At 38.5% G+C, this 15,161-nt stretch overlaps 1 protein-coding gene across 1 annotated transcript in view; it reads right to left on the bottom strand.

The window, feature by feature from the left end:
* Positions 1-1,027, bottom strand: part of LOC131317457 (wall-associated receptor kinase-like 8) — a 72,753-nt gene extending 71,726 nt beyond the window's left edge. Inside the window, exons 1-2 of the mRNA XM_058347010.1 lie at positions 1,016-1,027; positions 64-923 (exon numbers count right to left, since the gene is read on the bottom strand). Of these exons, the coding sequence (XP_058202993.1) occupies positions 144-923; positions 1,016-1,027 (792 nt within the window). The 3' untranslated portion in view covers positions 64-143. The remainder of the gene's footprint in view (positions 1-63; positions 924-1,015) is intronic.
* Positions 1,028-15,161: the final 14,134 nt, after the last annotated feature.

Here is a 15,161-nt window from a genome sequence, read left to right as displayed (position 1 = left end):
GGTGGCCAAAGGCCATTTGGCTATACTAGTATGCAAATAAGACCAGAAACAGAGAAACTTTACGTTAACATCCACTAGAAAGATAAGGGTTCCCTTCATAGCCTTTATGACAAAAGCATTCGGCGCTCCTCGAACTACCGGCATTATTGTATAAGCGTGAGCATTAGCGCCACAGAAATTTTCACTGATATTGCAGTCCCATTACGATACACCCAATCCAGCACTGCAGGAACATATTCCGTTTCACTTACATTAAATACATTAAAGATATCTTTATCGCTAAACCATTGGTTGTCAACCATGAATGCGTACTTGCAACCATGTTGATTGTTGTTCGGATCAATGCTTCTTAGAGAGGCATTAACCATCCTAAGGCCACGCAGGATTCTGGTCTGGCAGCAGTTTATCCCATAGCAACCTGTTTCATCACTCTGAGAAGGAGGAAGAAAAGCGTTGCAAATCGACATGAAACCGGTTCTAATGTCTGATCCACGGACTACTAGGGCAAGGTTGTTGCAACCCATGGCTGTGAATCTATTGTACGTGTGAGAGAACGTAAACGACGTCTCGCACAAGTCAACGTCTTTACCGTCAGCTCTACCGGAACAATTGTAAGTGATAACTGGATTGTTAACTTGGACCGTTGACCCAATTATTGGAATCTTCAGCACTTCTAGATTGATGCTGTTAATAAAAGGTTTGGGTGGATTGAAAGAGTGGTCGCAAGTTACTGCAAAATCATCAGCAATGGAGCAATTGGACCCAATTCCGAAGGGGTAGGGGATGGAAATGTTCCCGCATCTTTCTTGACAGCCAGGCTTTGCAAGAGGATATTTTGCTACTGATTCTGCTGTGGTTAGCCACAACAATAAGATGATAATTTGAAAAATTTTAAATTCCAAAACCTCTCCCTCCCTCTTTCTCTACAGTTTTGCCTGTAATGAATACAGAGAGTACACACAACCCCCCTTTATAATAAGTACTACTCGTTATAGAAAAGTGAAGTTCCTTGAACCTTCTTTTCCATGTCATGTGGACTGGAACGTACATTCAAACTGGTGCCATTGGAGGTTAATTAGTTTTGGAAAAGTAGTTGCGTTATTCTTGTCCACAAATCAGTCCAACTCGCAATAAGATCGATTCAAACATTGCTACATCAATCAAGGATCGATCATGTTAGTGTCAAAGAATTTTGTCTGAACCAATGGCATGCAACAATCTTTGAATGGTTGGTTATGTTGATGAGTTTTAATTGTACGATCAGATTGGTCGTGTTGGTCCAAAAGCAACCCAAGAGTGGGGTGAATTGGGTATCTCAATTATAACGCGGAATTAAAAAACTAATTGCAAGATAAAAATAAAGCAAGCCAAATTGCCCCAAGTAAGATTCAAAGATTATCAAATTACGCAAGAAATATAAATATGCAAAGCAAAAAATTAAAGAGAGTAAGGAAGAGAGAATCGAACACAAGGATTTATAGTGGTTCGGTCTGCAACTTCACGGCCTAGTCCACTCCCCAAGTGTCCAACTTGGGATTTGCTGCACTATCTCCAATAGTTACAATCTTCTAGCTTCGCGGGTGCTAGACAACCTTTACAACGAGCAATTATCCCCAATTGTTCCGACTAATTTTGACTCCGGTGCTAGTTTACAGACACGAAGTGGGTACAAACACTAAGTAGGTTAGGATCAAAAAGAGAGAGAATACAAGACACAGGATATATTAGAAAGATACTGGCTTTCATTAACTTAATTTTTACAGAGGTGAAGCTCTCCTTTTATAAACGGAGTAAGGAGGCTTAAACAGAGTTTACATAATTGGTGCCCGTCCATTTTTCTACTACATAAGACTTTTGTTACTGGGCATGCATTTACTACAAAGACTTTAGGTTACAGACTTTAGTTTACAACAAAGACTTTATATTACAGACTTAATTTATTACCTAAGACTTTCACCCCTCTGAAAGGGAATGAAAAGACAGATACGCAACACACCTATTAATATTTCTGTACAACAGTACTCAACAGTAAATTCCAATAATTTCACCCTCTCCGGAAAGAGGACAATACTACCACACTTTATATTACAGTACACACCAATAATATGATACAACAACAAACAGTAAATACCAATAATTTTCACCCTTGTCACTCTGGATCATCTGAACTACTTTCTTCATCTCTGTTAGTCAAGTGATACTGGGTCAAAAGATAGCGAATATTTTGGCGCCATTCTTTCGGATAAGTATCATTGAATTTCCAGTTTGCAGATTCATAATGGAGGAGAGATGAGGGAACGTTTGCAGGTGTCAATCCATTAAGTGAACACAGTGTTTGAGTCATGACCAGATAATTTCCACTGTGGATCTCAATACTTGGGGACTCTTGATATGCCGAAAGGAATATAGTGTGATACTCCTTTCTCCAAGTGATAGAACCATTAGGATCAGGAAGACATCTGTTGTTGTGAGTTATCCAAAAAGCAAATTGGAGGTCTTCGTCTGGACCTGTGGGAACTTGTCTGATCTTCTGTTGCCAGTAGGGTATGGTTCCAAAAAGTAAGAGAAATTTCAGAAAGAAATCTTCTGGAGGTTGAACTTGATTGAACGCCGCATGAGCTAGATAAACCAAGACTGCTGATTTATTAAAACAGACACTTATAGTATACACATCGACTAAATACCATAAGAGGAGATAGGCTTCTTTTTTAAAATAAAAGACATTATGGTAGGACACTTCAAACTGGGTGAGAAAAGGATAGACAGGATGGAAGGGTAGACCTTTTAGGGGACCTTCATCAAGACCATATTTGAAAATACAGAGATGTTGAAGGTTTTGACACATTTGAACACACCTAGAAAGAAGGGTTAACTCTAAAATATGACACTGAAGGTGGACAGGAAAATTGACTGGATGGAAACAAGAAATCATGGGAAAACAACCAGGAACAAAGAAATGTGGTTTTGTTTTTGAAAACTGGTTGATTTCTTTTTTGAGTCTTGACAGAAAATCAGGGAGGACATTTGTTTTTCCTTTTATGTGAACAGCATCAAAACTCCAATTGGAAAACCAATTTGCCCATCTGAGTAACTGTGCTTTTGGGAGGTGCTTCTGTTTGAACTTGAGCATGCTGGAAAAACTCATCATATCAGTCTCAATTAGGAAATGATGACCGATTAGATGAAATTCAAACTTCTCAATGCTCCTTTTGATTGCCAGAATTTCTTTGTAGGTAGAGTGGTAATGAAGCTCTGCTGGGGCAAATGCACCACTCTTGTATCCACAAATTCTGCGCTTTTGATATGAATTTTCTTCCAAAAGAACTGCTCCCCAATATAGATCAGAGGCATATGTCTGAAGGATTCTCTTTCCATCTGAAGGTATGGCTAATGGAGGAAGAGTTTTGGCTATGGCTTTGAGGTCTTTTACAACTTTGGTACAAAGGGCTGACCAAGGAGGAGGGGTTTTCTTTAGTAGAGCTGAGAGAGGAGTTCGGTATTGGGCTAGGTTGGGAATAAAACCAGCCATATAGTTAACAATTCCAAGGAACTGTTGAACTTGTTTGACTGTGAGATTTTCATCTGAAAAATGATCAAGTTGGGAGGCTATATGAGGCTGGAGGGTATATTGACCTTTAGAGATATGCATCCCTAAAAAATCAATTTCTAGTTGAGCAAGAAACATTTTTTTCTCTGAAAGCATGATACCATGGGTTTGGACTGGGGAATGGAAAATTTCTAGTAGGATAACATGAGACTCAATATCTGGAGAAAAAAGTAGGATATCATCTATATAGACAAGGGCTGAGGATAGAATTGGAGCAAATACCCGAATCATGGCCTTTTGAAATAAGGATGGAGCTGTTTTCAATCCAAAAGGCATGATTGACCATTGGAAGTGGTGATCGGGAATGCAAAAACCAGTTTTGGGACGATCATCTGGATGGATGCCCAACTGCCAGAAACCTGCTTTCAAGTCAAACTTTGAGAAAATTTGAGCTTTAGGCAAGTTTGCAAAAAGAACACTTCTTCGAGGAAGAGAGAATTTGTTATCCTGCAAAAAATGATTAAGAGGCTGGTAGTTGATAACCAGGCGGAGTTTTCCTCTTATCTGCTCAGTTCTTTTGTTGACATAAAATGCTTCACATGCCCACTGAGAAGTTGTGGGCTCAATCAATCCTTCTGATTGTAGTTGTTGGAGTTCTTGAAGAGCAAGCTGGTAGTGTTCTGGGTTCATTCCATGATGGGTGGCTTTGGTGGGATTAATGTCTTCATTTTTCTTAAAGGGAAGAGAAATGAAGAAATTTGGATTTTTTCAAAGTGGGTTGGAGCATTTGGTGAGGAACTGGGAATGGGATTCAGCACAGGAAGTTTGGATTATGGCTTCTTTGATGGTGAAGAAAATTTCTATGGAAAAGAGATTTGGTTGGGTGGTCCAGGGTAACAAGTAGTTTTTGTATTTCAAACCTTTTTTGAGCCAAGAAACTTTGCTGAGATTTTGGAGAGTATCAAAGCCTAACAATAAATTTTTTCCTGGGAGATCAGAACCATAGACTTGGTGTTTTATGGTGTATCCTGGGAAAAGTTGAATGGAAACAAGCTTACTTATCAGAGTGATGACAAATGTTTCTCCATTGGCTGCTGTAAAGGGTCTGAAACAAGACTACCAGTAAGACCTGGGAAGGATTGCTGGGTTGAGAATGGAGGCTGCTGCACCAGTATCAAAGAAAGCGATGACTGGTATGGGTTTCTCATATTTTTCAAGCAAAATTTTGACCTTGGCTAAAGGTTGAGCCAGCATGATGTTAGAGAATCCAATTGTTTGGACTTCATAAGGGAATGAGTCAGGATCATCAGAAGAGTCATCTGATTCTGATGAATCATCTGAATCATCAAAAGTGAATGCAATGACTGCTTCATCTGTTGCTTCATTGTCGATAGAAAAAAGAGATTCGACATCAGCATCTTCAAGATCATCATCAATGAGAGCCAAAGAGTTCACCATTTTGTCTCTTGCTACCTTATTTGGACACTGTTTTGCATAGTGCCCTTTCTTTCCGCATATGTAGCAGCGATCAGACTTTCGCTGCCCTCTGAACTTTTTCTTCTTGAAAAATTTCCATTTCTTCCGGCGTGAGAACCTGCCAGATTTTGGAAACTTTGAAAATTTGCCAGGAGATTGGAACTTCCATTTCTGAAAGTGTTTGGACTTCCGGTATGAAGGACGGCAAGTGCACTTCTTGTCTTTGCACTTTATAGATAAGTCTGGTCGGTCACATGCTTTGCCAAGAAGTTTTCCCTGTTCTTCAAGAGTTTTGAGGAATTTCTGGTGATTGCACAATTTTTCCAAGGCAATTAAAGAGTGCTGGTAAATACCGCCAAGAAATGTTGCATTCAACGTCAATCCTTTTGTCTGAAGTAACCTTGTTGTCTCATTTCTCAATGGTTCAGGAAGGGAATTGAGAAAGGCTTGCTTAAGATTGACATCATCCATGCCGTTGAAAAGATAAAATCTCTGAGACATACGGTCATAATGAATCTCGAGATCTTTCCTTTTGAATGAACAGCACTTCATGCTGAGATATTCCTCTCGAACAAACTCTTTTGTGTTGTTATGGTCACCAAGAAACTCAGTATGCAAGACTGAGATGAATTGATCAAGGGTTGGCAATTGTTTAAGTTGTAGCTGTCGGTACTCACCCAGAGCTAAGTACCATTGACGGAGACGGCCAAGAAATTTTGCTGTACACTTAGTAATGACATCACTGAGTGTAGCATTAGGAGAGAGCATAGCAGCTGTGTACCAAGCATGAATCTCATAAAGTTTATCCAACCATTTTGATGGGGGAATGTTATCAAAGGAGAAACCTTGGGTATGGATATTGGAATGTGAGAAGGAATCAAAGGTTGGGATTTCTGGAGGTGGAGGTGTATCAAACTCAGGACCTTCTTCAATGATGGGATCTTCAACATGTTCATCTGGGTTTTCAGAGTTCATCATGAAAACATGAGGAATTGGCATAGAGTTTGTGGATTCAGTATCCGATTCTGACTCAACGGTTGGTTCAGGAGATGGGGTTTCAGGTATAGTAGCTAAGGTATGTAGGAGAGTGGAGATTGGATTTTTAGAAGAGTTAGGAGTTGGCTGAACCATTAACTGGGGTGACTTGGAGTTTGGATCAAATGGGTTAAGAGGAATGGAGGTAGTTGGAGTAGAGGTCGATGTAGATGGTGGAGATGGAATTGTTGGAGGCTGGATAGGTTTTATCTGGGGCTTTGGGAAAGGAAGTTTTGGTGGAGATGGTCTTTTTGGTGGAGGAAGAAAAGCTGATGAGCTCCCAAAGATATTGGACTCACCAAATCCTGAAGTAGGATTTATAGGTAAGGGTTGAGACATTTGAGGATACCCAAACAAACTTTGTTAAGAAGAAGATGTGAACATGTCAAACGGGCTTTTTTGTTGAGAATTCTATTGAGCTTGGAGAGAATGAAGCTGGTTCTTGAGATGCTTCATTTCAGCATCCTTGTGGTAAAAGACTGCTGAAAATGCTTGGTTGGCATAGGCCATCTGGAGAAGTTCTTGGTGAACATTCTGGATTTTCTGCTGCAAATCTCTGATAAGAAGTTCCAAGGTTGATAACTTCTTATGAACAGCATTTTCCAAATTTTGTTGGGAGTTAGCAATTCTCTGAAGAATTTTGTTCTGAGCCAGAGAATTTGCTGACTGCCAATTTATTGCTGCTTCTGCTACTGATACTGCTTTGGTACTACCATCAGGGAGAATGGTAGTAGAGTCTGGAATTTTATGTCGATGGGTCGTCCTTTCTTGGGAATTATGAAATTCCAAAGGAGGAAAATTTGCTTCAGTCCAGGAAGAAGGTGAGGTGAACATAAAACATCCACTCGGTTGAGCAGAAGAACCATCATCAAAGGGAGGTTGAGGAGGAGGTGGAGATTTACACGGAGTGGGGGGTGATGAAGGACATATGGAACATGAACATGGATCTTCAAAGTCCTCATCATCTTCTAGGAGACTGTCTTCTAGGCACTCATCACAGTCACAGGCATCAAAATAACAATGACCTGTTTGTGGATTTTTGAAATAGAAGATTGGAAGGCCACTGGGATCAAAATATTTAATTGGGGGGCCAGGCCTAGAACCATCCACAAACATGTTAATTCTTGAGGGAAAAATGACAGGATGGGTGGAGGCTGAGGCAGAGGTTTCTTTTGGGAAAGAAATCTCCACTGTACCATCAGGTTTTGAAATGAAAGTTGGATTTGAGGACTGAACAGGTATGGGCTTGTTTTGATTTTTCTCATAAGCTGTAACCCAAGATTCTGGGAGAAGCTTGAGAAGCTCAGGACAGGAAATTTGTCGTGGAACATGGACACAAGAGGCTTGGTGAGGTGCGTTAACAGTTAGGAAAAGGGCTTCATCTGTGGAGGATGGTAAGGACATGTCAAAGGCATGGTTTTGAAGACAGTAGGTCATTTGGTAGTGAAGGGTTGCGGCATATGTGGAGGAGATTTGGGAGGCACCACCAATTTGAACTTGGACCTTCAAGGCGGATAGCAGATGAGGATCTGCTAATGGCATGTTGAAATTGGGGTAGAAGGTAAAAATCACAGTTCCAGCATTTAGGGTGGTTTGGACTGTAGCGATACATGCGTGCTGATACTGTAAAAACCTGGTGTCAACCAGAGCAAGTCTGGAAGTCACAGGTAAACCTTTTCTGCCATGAAAAGTAACAGCAAGTCGGATTGCACCAAAGTGTAGATGGGTAAATCCTTGTTGTTGCCAAAGGCGAGGCAAATCAACCGGGATTTCCAAAGGTAAAAGTTGTTCAGCTTCTGTAGCTGCTATGAAGCACTGATCAAATTTAGAGGCTTGAACATACTCTTTTACTGAGGTTGGGCGTTTTGTGGAGAAAAGTTGGGTGACGGTCTTTTTTACAGAAGTTTGTGGTCTGACAAAGACATTATAGGGATTTAGGAAAGGGAGATCAGTAAGAGGAACCTTACTATCATCAGGAAGGTATTCAAACTCATACAAATATTCAAGATTAGAAGAAGAAGATGAGGAATTTCTACTGGCAGAGGAACATGAAGGGACTAAGGATGACGTAGCAGAAGAGTGGGTGGTAAACAGATGATTCATTTTTAAGTAGAAATCTGGGTTCTCCTTTTCCTTAGTACAGCAAACTTTTTCTTTTTCAACCTAAGACCTTCAACAGATGTTGATTAATAAAATTCTGTATATTAGGGTAGATAAACCGAGACACACTGCTCAATAGCCAAAAGTCTCAAAGTACTTTAACCCACTGATACAAAATTCTTTTAACCAAAATAGTTGTTGAAGTTTCTGATGTGGAGGATCCTTAAAAGGCAACCACAGAGCATACGCTTCAAGTTTTTCTTTTAGAAAAGATTTGAAGTAGTTTAGGAAAAGAAGTTCCCAGAAGGGGGTTTAAGCTAGAATGGAAGACATGGCTCTGATACCAAGTTTACAGACACGAAGTGGGTACAAACACTAAGTAGGTTAGGATCAAAAAGAGAGAGAATACAAGACACAGGATATATTAGGAAGATACTGGCTTTCATTAACTTAATTTTTACAGAGGTGAAGCTCTCCTTTTATAGACGGTGTAAGGAGGCTTAAACAGAGTTTACATAATTGGTGCCCGTCCATTTTTCTACTACATAAGACTTTTTGTTACTGGGCATGCATTTACTACAAAGACTTTAGGTTACAGACTTTAGTTGACAACAAAGACTTTAGGTTACAGACTTAATTTATTACCTAAGACTTCTAATCACACCTAACCCAACAAGTTTTGACTCCGGTACTAGTAACACCTAACCCTTAAGTGATTTTCTCTTCAAAACCACTCACAAAAAGAAATTCTCTCAAGAATATTACGAATAAGGGTGTACAATCCCTTTTACAAATAAGGCTCAAGAACAACACTCAAACTATGAAAATATTCAAGATGTAGTAATGGAGTTGAGTGCACAGATTATTTGGAGCAAGCTCACTGCAGGAATATTGTCTTCAATAATTCTCTCTGATAATCTTCTTCTCGTTGATCCCTTTATAAGCATGTAGAAGATAATCGATCAATTAGCCGTTAATCACAAGAGGCTCCTTCATCCTTTCCTTTCTTCCTTTCCTTTCTTGTTTGCTTCCATATTCCTTCACAAATTGTCTTGAAGCAAAATGAATCTTTCCATAGTTAAATAGAGCCGTTGGAAAGAATAAAATCATGCAACCAATAATTTCATCCTTTTGAATCAATCTCTAGCCAATTTAGTTAGTTAGAAGAAGATTTGTCCTTAATCTTCCTCCTTTCAATTTATCTTAGCTATTGAAGATAGTGATTTGGCATACAAAGTTTCCAGTGTACTTTAACCAAATCCAACAAAATAAACATGAATTCAAATGAGTACCAAATATCACAATATTAATTATATTTCAATTCCAATATATTTTGTTATCATCAAAATCAATAAGGTATTCTATAGAAACCTTTGGGCTAACAATCTCCCCCTTTTTGATGATGACAAACCATTAATGATTTTATTCAGATAAATTCAGAAATTTAGAAATATAATTATAACAAAAGAATAAAGATACTCCCCCTGAATTTATGCATCCTTTGCTTGAGCTTTTTCTCCCCCTCTAGCTTTCACAATATTTCTCCCCCTTTTTGATGATGACAAACATTGCAATAATAATATTCAATAGATGGAATCGAGAGCAAAAATTAGTAAGAGAGAAGATGACTCCCCCTTAATTAATGCATAATTTGTTTGAGCTCAATCTCCATTGCTCCCCCTAAATTTATGCCGCATTTGCTCGAGGTTCTTTTTATTCTTTCTCAATACTTCTCCCCCTTTGTCATCAACAAAAAGATTGTGAAAAGGAGTCAATCTGGTCTTTATGAAGTACTGTCACTTTGAACCTCATAGCTAGCATGTATATTAGTAATAGGTAAAACATCAGTAGACACAAGTAAAGCATAAGTGAAAAAAAAAATGCTCTCTGTATCTTTGGAGCAGGATGATCTTGAAGTACAATCCCTGTCTTATGAGCCAAACTGAAATCCAATCATTAGAGAAAAAATCACATTAAGTGCAGATAGTTTTGCTTGAGAAAGAAAAAAAATAACTGAACAGTCAATAATGCTGAAATCAAGAGATATTAACAAATAATGAGAGCAAGAATTAGCAACAAGGGTTCAGCATACCAATTTCTCTTCTTATGCTGCAAAATCTATCTTCACTAAGAGGTTTTGTAAAACTATCAGCTAATTGATTATCGGTGCTCCCAAAATCAATGACAATATCTCCTTTTTGAACATGAGCTCTAATGAAGTGATGTCGAATATCAATATGCTTGGTTCTAGAGTGCTGAATAAGATTCTTAGTCAAATTAATAGCGCTTGTATTATCACATTTAATGGGAATATGATCAAAATACAAGCCAAAATCCTCTAACTGCTGTTTCATCCAAAGAATTTGTGCACAACAACTTCCAACAACAACATATTCAGCTTCAGCAGTAGATAAAGCAACAGAATGCTGTTTTTTACTAAACCAAGAGACAAGTGAATGTCCAAGAAATTGACATGTACCACTGGTGCTTTTTCTATCTATTGAACAACCAGCAAAATCCGCATCCAAATATCCAATTAAATCAATTGAAGTGCCTTTAGGATACCACAATCCTAAATTTGGGGTACCAATCAATTATTTGAAAATTCTTTTTACAGCAATGTGGTGTGATTCTTTAGGAGATGATTGAAATTGAGCACATAGACACACACTAAACATAATGTCCAGTCTACTAGCTGTTAAGTAAAGAAGAGATCCAATCATACCTCGGTATTTCTTTTCATCAAAATGCTTACCCATTTCATCTTTGTCGAGTTTGATAGAAGTACTCATAGGAGTACCCATTGGCTTCGCTTTTTCCATGTCAAACCGCTTCAAAAGGTCTTTGATGTACTTGGACTGATTTATAAAAATACCACCAGCTGATTGCTTTATTTGGAGTCCAAGGAAGTAGGTGAGTTCACCCATCATGCTCATTTCGAATTCGCCTTGCATACACTTTGCAAAATCTTCACACAAACTTTCATTAGTAGCACCAAAAATAATATCATCGACGTATATTTGAACAACAAGTATATCATGATCTTTGGTTTTAATAAAAAGAGTAGTGTCAATTTTTCCTTTTGAAAAACCATTTTCAATCAAAAATTTGCTTAAACGATCATCCATGCTCTGGGTGCTTGCTTTAAACCATAAAGAGCTTTGGAAAGTTTAAAAACATGATCCGGAAATTCATAATTTTGAAAACCAGGGGGTTGTTTAACAAAAACCTCTTCAAAGATAAAACCATTTAGAAATGCACTATTTACATCCATTTGAAAAAGTTTGAAATTTTTAAAACATGCGAATGCAAGTAACATTGAAGACAATATTCCTGCAGTGAGCTTGCTCCAAATAATCTGTGCACTCAACTCCATTACTACATCTTGAATATTTTTATAGTTTGAGTGTTGTTCTTGAGCCTTATTTGTAAAAGGGATTGTACACCCTTATTCGTATTCTTGAGAGAATTCTTTTTTGTGAGTGGTTTTGGAGAGAAAATCACTTGAGGGTTAGGTGTTACTAGCGCCGGAGTCAAAACTAGTTGGGTTAGGTGTGACTGGCACCGGAGTCAAAATTAGTCGGAACAATTGGGGATAATTGCTCGTTGTAAAGGTTGTCTAGCACCCGCGAAGCTAGAAGATTGTAACTATTGGAGATAGTGATTTGGTATAACAATGTTTCCAGTGTACTTTAACCAAATCCAACAAAATAAACATGAATTCAAATGAGTACCAAATATCACAATTTTAATTATATTTCAATTCCAATATATTTTGTTATCATCAAAATCAACAAGGTATTCTATAGAAACCTTTGGGCTAACAGGTCGAAAAGGAGGTCTTCTATGGTTCTATACTTGTCCATTAGCTGGCTAGTCCAGCCTACAAGTTCTGACCAAGAAAAATACACTACATTCGACATTTGAAAAACCATAAAAGGAATATGATTCTTACACAGGTATTTCTTGTTTATTCAAAAACTTTTTAAGTGAAAATGTCAGAGTAGGATATTTCCCTAGAATTGGCATTCTAGTTCTAGAATAGCATAGTAGTCCTAGCTCTCACTTGAATAACGACTTACATAAATTTGGGTATTCAAATATAAGAGATGGCGAAAAATATTGTCATTTGTGCATTAAGTGAGAATGACAGAGTTGGATATTTCCTAAGTCTTGGCATTCTAGTTCTAGAACAGTGGAGTAGTCCTCTCACCTGAATAACAACCTATATAAATTTGGGTATACAAATATAAGAGATGGAGAAAAATATTGCCATTTGTGCATTAAGTGAAAATGTCAGAGTTGGATATTTCCTAAGACTTGACATTCTAGAATAGTAGAGTAGTCCTCTCACCTTAATAACGACCTACATAAATTGGGTATACAAATATAAGAGATGGCAAAAAATATTGCCATTTGTGCATTAAGTGAAAATGTAAGAGTTGGATATTTCCTAAGTTTTGGCATTCTAGAATAGTCGAGTAGTCCTCTCACCTTAATAATGACCTACATAAATCGTGTATAAAAATATAAGAGATGGCGAAAAATATTGCCATTTGTGCATTAAGTGAAAATGCTAGAGTAGCATATTTCCTAAGTCTTGGAATTCTAGAATAGTAGAGTAGTCCTCTCACTTTAATAACGACCTACATAAATTGGGTATACAAATATAAGATATGGCGAAAAATATTGCATTTGTGCATTAAGTGAAAATGCCAGAGTTGAGAAACCCTTCCTAGTGAACCTGATTGTCTCACCCTCCCTCCACAATGAAGGCGGAGGATCGAGTCCCACGGGAGGCAAATTTAGGGTTCAGGGTCATGGACAGCCTCTGGACCCCTGATGACTAACATACTAACACATTGCTGATGTATACTCACTCCGTCCATTTTTAAGTGTTTTGCTTTGTAATTTCAACTTATTAAAAAAAACATCATCATTATACCTTTCACATCAACTTTTATCTCCACTTTCTCTCCTTACCCTCTATGAAAACATTATCATTACATTTTTACTCACAAACTTTCCAAAATGAGATATACTTTGGGACAAAATGGAAAATTCACTAACTTTTATCCACTAACTTTACAAAATGAACACTTATTAAAGGACAACCCAAAATGAAATAGTGGACTTTAAAACAGGGACGGAGGGAGTACAATATTGGCATTCTAGAAAAGTAGAATTTGACATGTAAATGGCGGAAGTGGCGGCGAAGACTTAGGAATGCCAAAACTTAGTTTTCAAACGGGACAAAAAATATGTAAATGCCATCCTAAGTTTTGTCCCGCAAAATATGATGTAGATGGCATTTGTTGCCACTTTTCATGTAGCTTCAATTAACTGATCATACCTATCAAGGCTAGGAAATAAACAAATCCTATCATCTCTCATTAAAATAAAATCCTTGGGTTTGTCAAAAATTCCTTGGTGAAACCCACCAATCTAGTAACACTCTTCGTTCCACAATGGAGTGAAGAGATGTTTGTCAAAAATTCCTTGGTGAAACCCACCAATCTAGTAACACTCTTCGTTCCACAATGGACTGAAGAGATACCTAATCCAAACCAGATTATGGTGGAATGATCAACTCGAACGATATACGGAAAAGAACCACATACTCTGAAGCACCATGAAAAACTCCGCGAACAATCATCTGCCTCCGTCAATAAAAATGATAACCCAAACAAAGTGAACTCTTCAAAATGATATTGTAGCAACATTGGTAAACGCCAATTTCCGCTGCTAGACAATTCATCATGTTCCCAACTCGGCTACTGTCTTTGGATGATGGATTTGTTGAAGGAAAAGATCATGAACCAGAAAAACCAATTTCATTTCTGTGGTTCCCAAATGTTCACCACATATCGTCAACAAACTTAAAATTCAGACATAGCGTACCAAAACTGTAGAAAAAGACGTACTAGTAACTCGGATAGGACTAATAGCAACTAGGGAACAAGAGAGAAAATCTAGCTACCTTCTTAGGATTGGATAGGTCGGACCTTAGCCCATTCCTGTCTTGAATATGGATGGGGCCAGGCTTTCAGAATTTCTTAAAGTCGAATTACCAACTTTTACACCCATTTTCAAGTGGATGAGATCGGTCGAGTGGACTCCATTGGGGATGGGATTGCACGTGTTTATGGATTGAACGAGATTCAAGCCAGGGAAATGGTGGAATTTGCCAGTGGTGTGAAAGGAATAGCCTTGAACCTTGAGAATGAGAATGTAGGGATTGTTGTCTTTGGTAGTGATACTGCTATTAAAGAAGGAAATCTTGTCAAGCGCACTGGATCTATTGTGGATGTTCCCGCGGGAAAGGCTATGCTACGCCGTGTGATCGACGGGTTGGAAGTGCCTATTGATGGAAGAGGGTCTCTAAGCAATCACGAGCAAAGGATTTGATTACTCCCTTATGCAGCCTAGAAGCGCTGGGAAGGTATTCTGAAACATATACAAAAAGAACCTATGAGGAAGACCTTGCTCTCGACATAAGAGAAGGAAGCTACAACTATTGGGATAGCAGCTACGACTATCGAGTGAGTAAGAAAAGGAACTGTATTAGCAGTGGTCGCATCTTCGTCAAATATTTTCAAATGGAATGCAAAATGGAACAACCCCCACACTCCGGCACTCCAATGAACAAAAGTTCTCCGCCTTACTCTATTTAGAATAGTGGTCGATCCCCCGGGAGTCAGATTCGTAACAACATGTTATGTTCACGCGGTGATATTCTATCTTTCTAAGAGTACTACCCTGTACGTAGTCTTGTCTGGGGAGCATACTTGACAGGAGATAGAAACAGGCGGTAAAAGAGATCCCCCACTTCGATTCCCGCCCCGTAAGCATTTCCGATCCGAGATAAGGGATTACTCCATTAGGTCTTTCCGGTCCGGAGCCAGCCAGTAAGGGACCTACTTACCTTGCTTGTAGACCAACTGCAGAGCTAACCCTTGTTCTATTGTTTGGTGGTTGCTACCAAGACGATTTTTTTATGCCC

Source organism: Rhododendron vialii, chromosome 2a, assembly GCF_030253575.1.
Source record: "Rhododendron vialii isolate Sample 1 chromosome 2a, ASM3025357v1".
NCBI lineage: Eukaryota > Viridiplantae > Streptophyta > Magnoliopsida > Ericales > Ericaceae > Rhododendron > Rhododendron vialii.
Note: the sequence above shows the minus strand (reverse complement) of the source record. Positions and strands in the feature narration are given on the sequence as shown.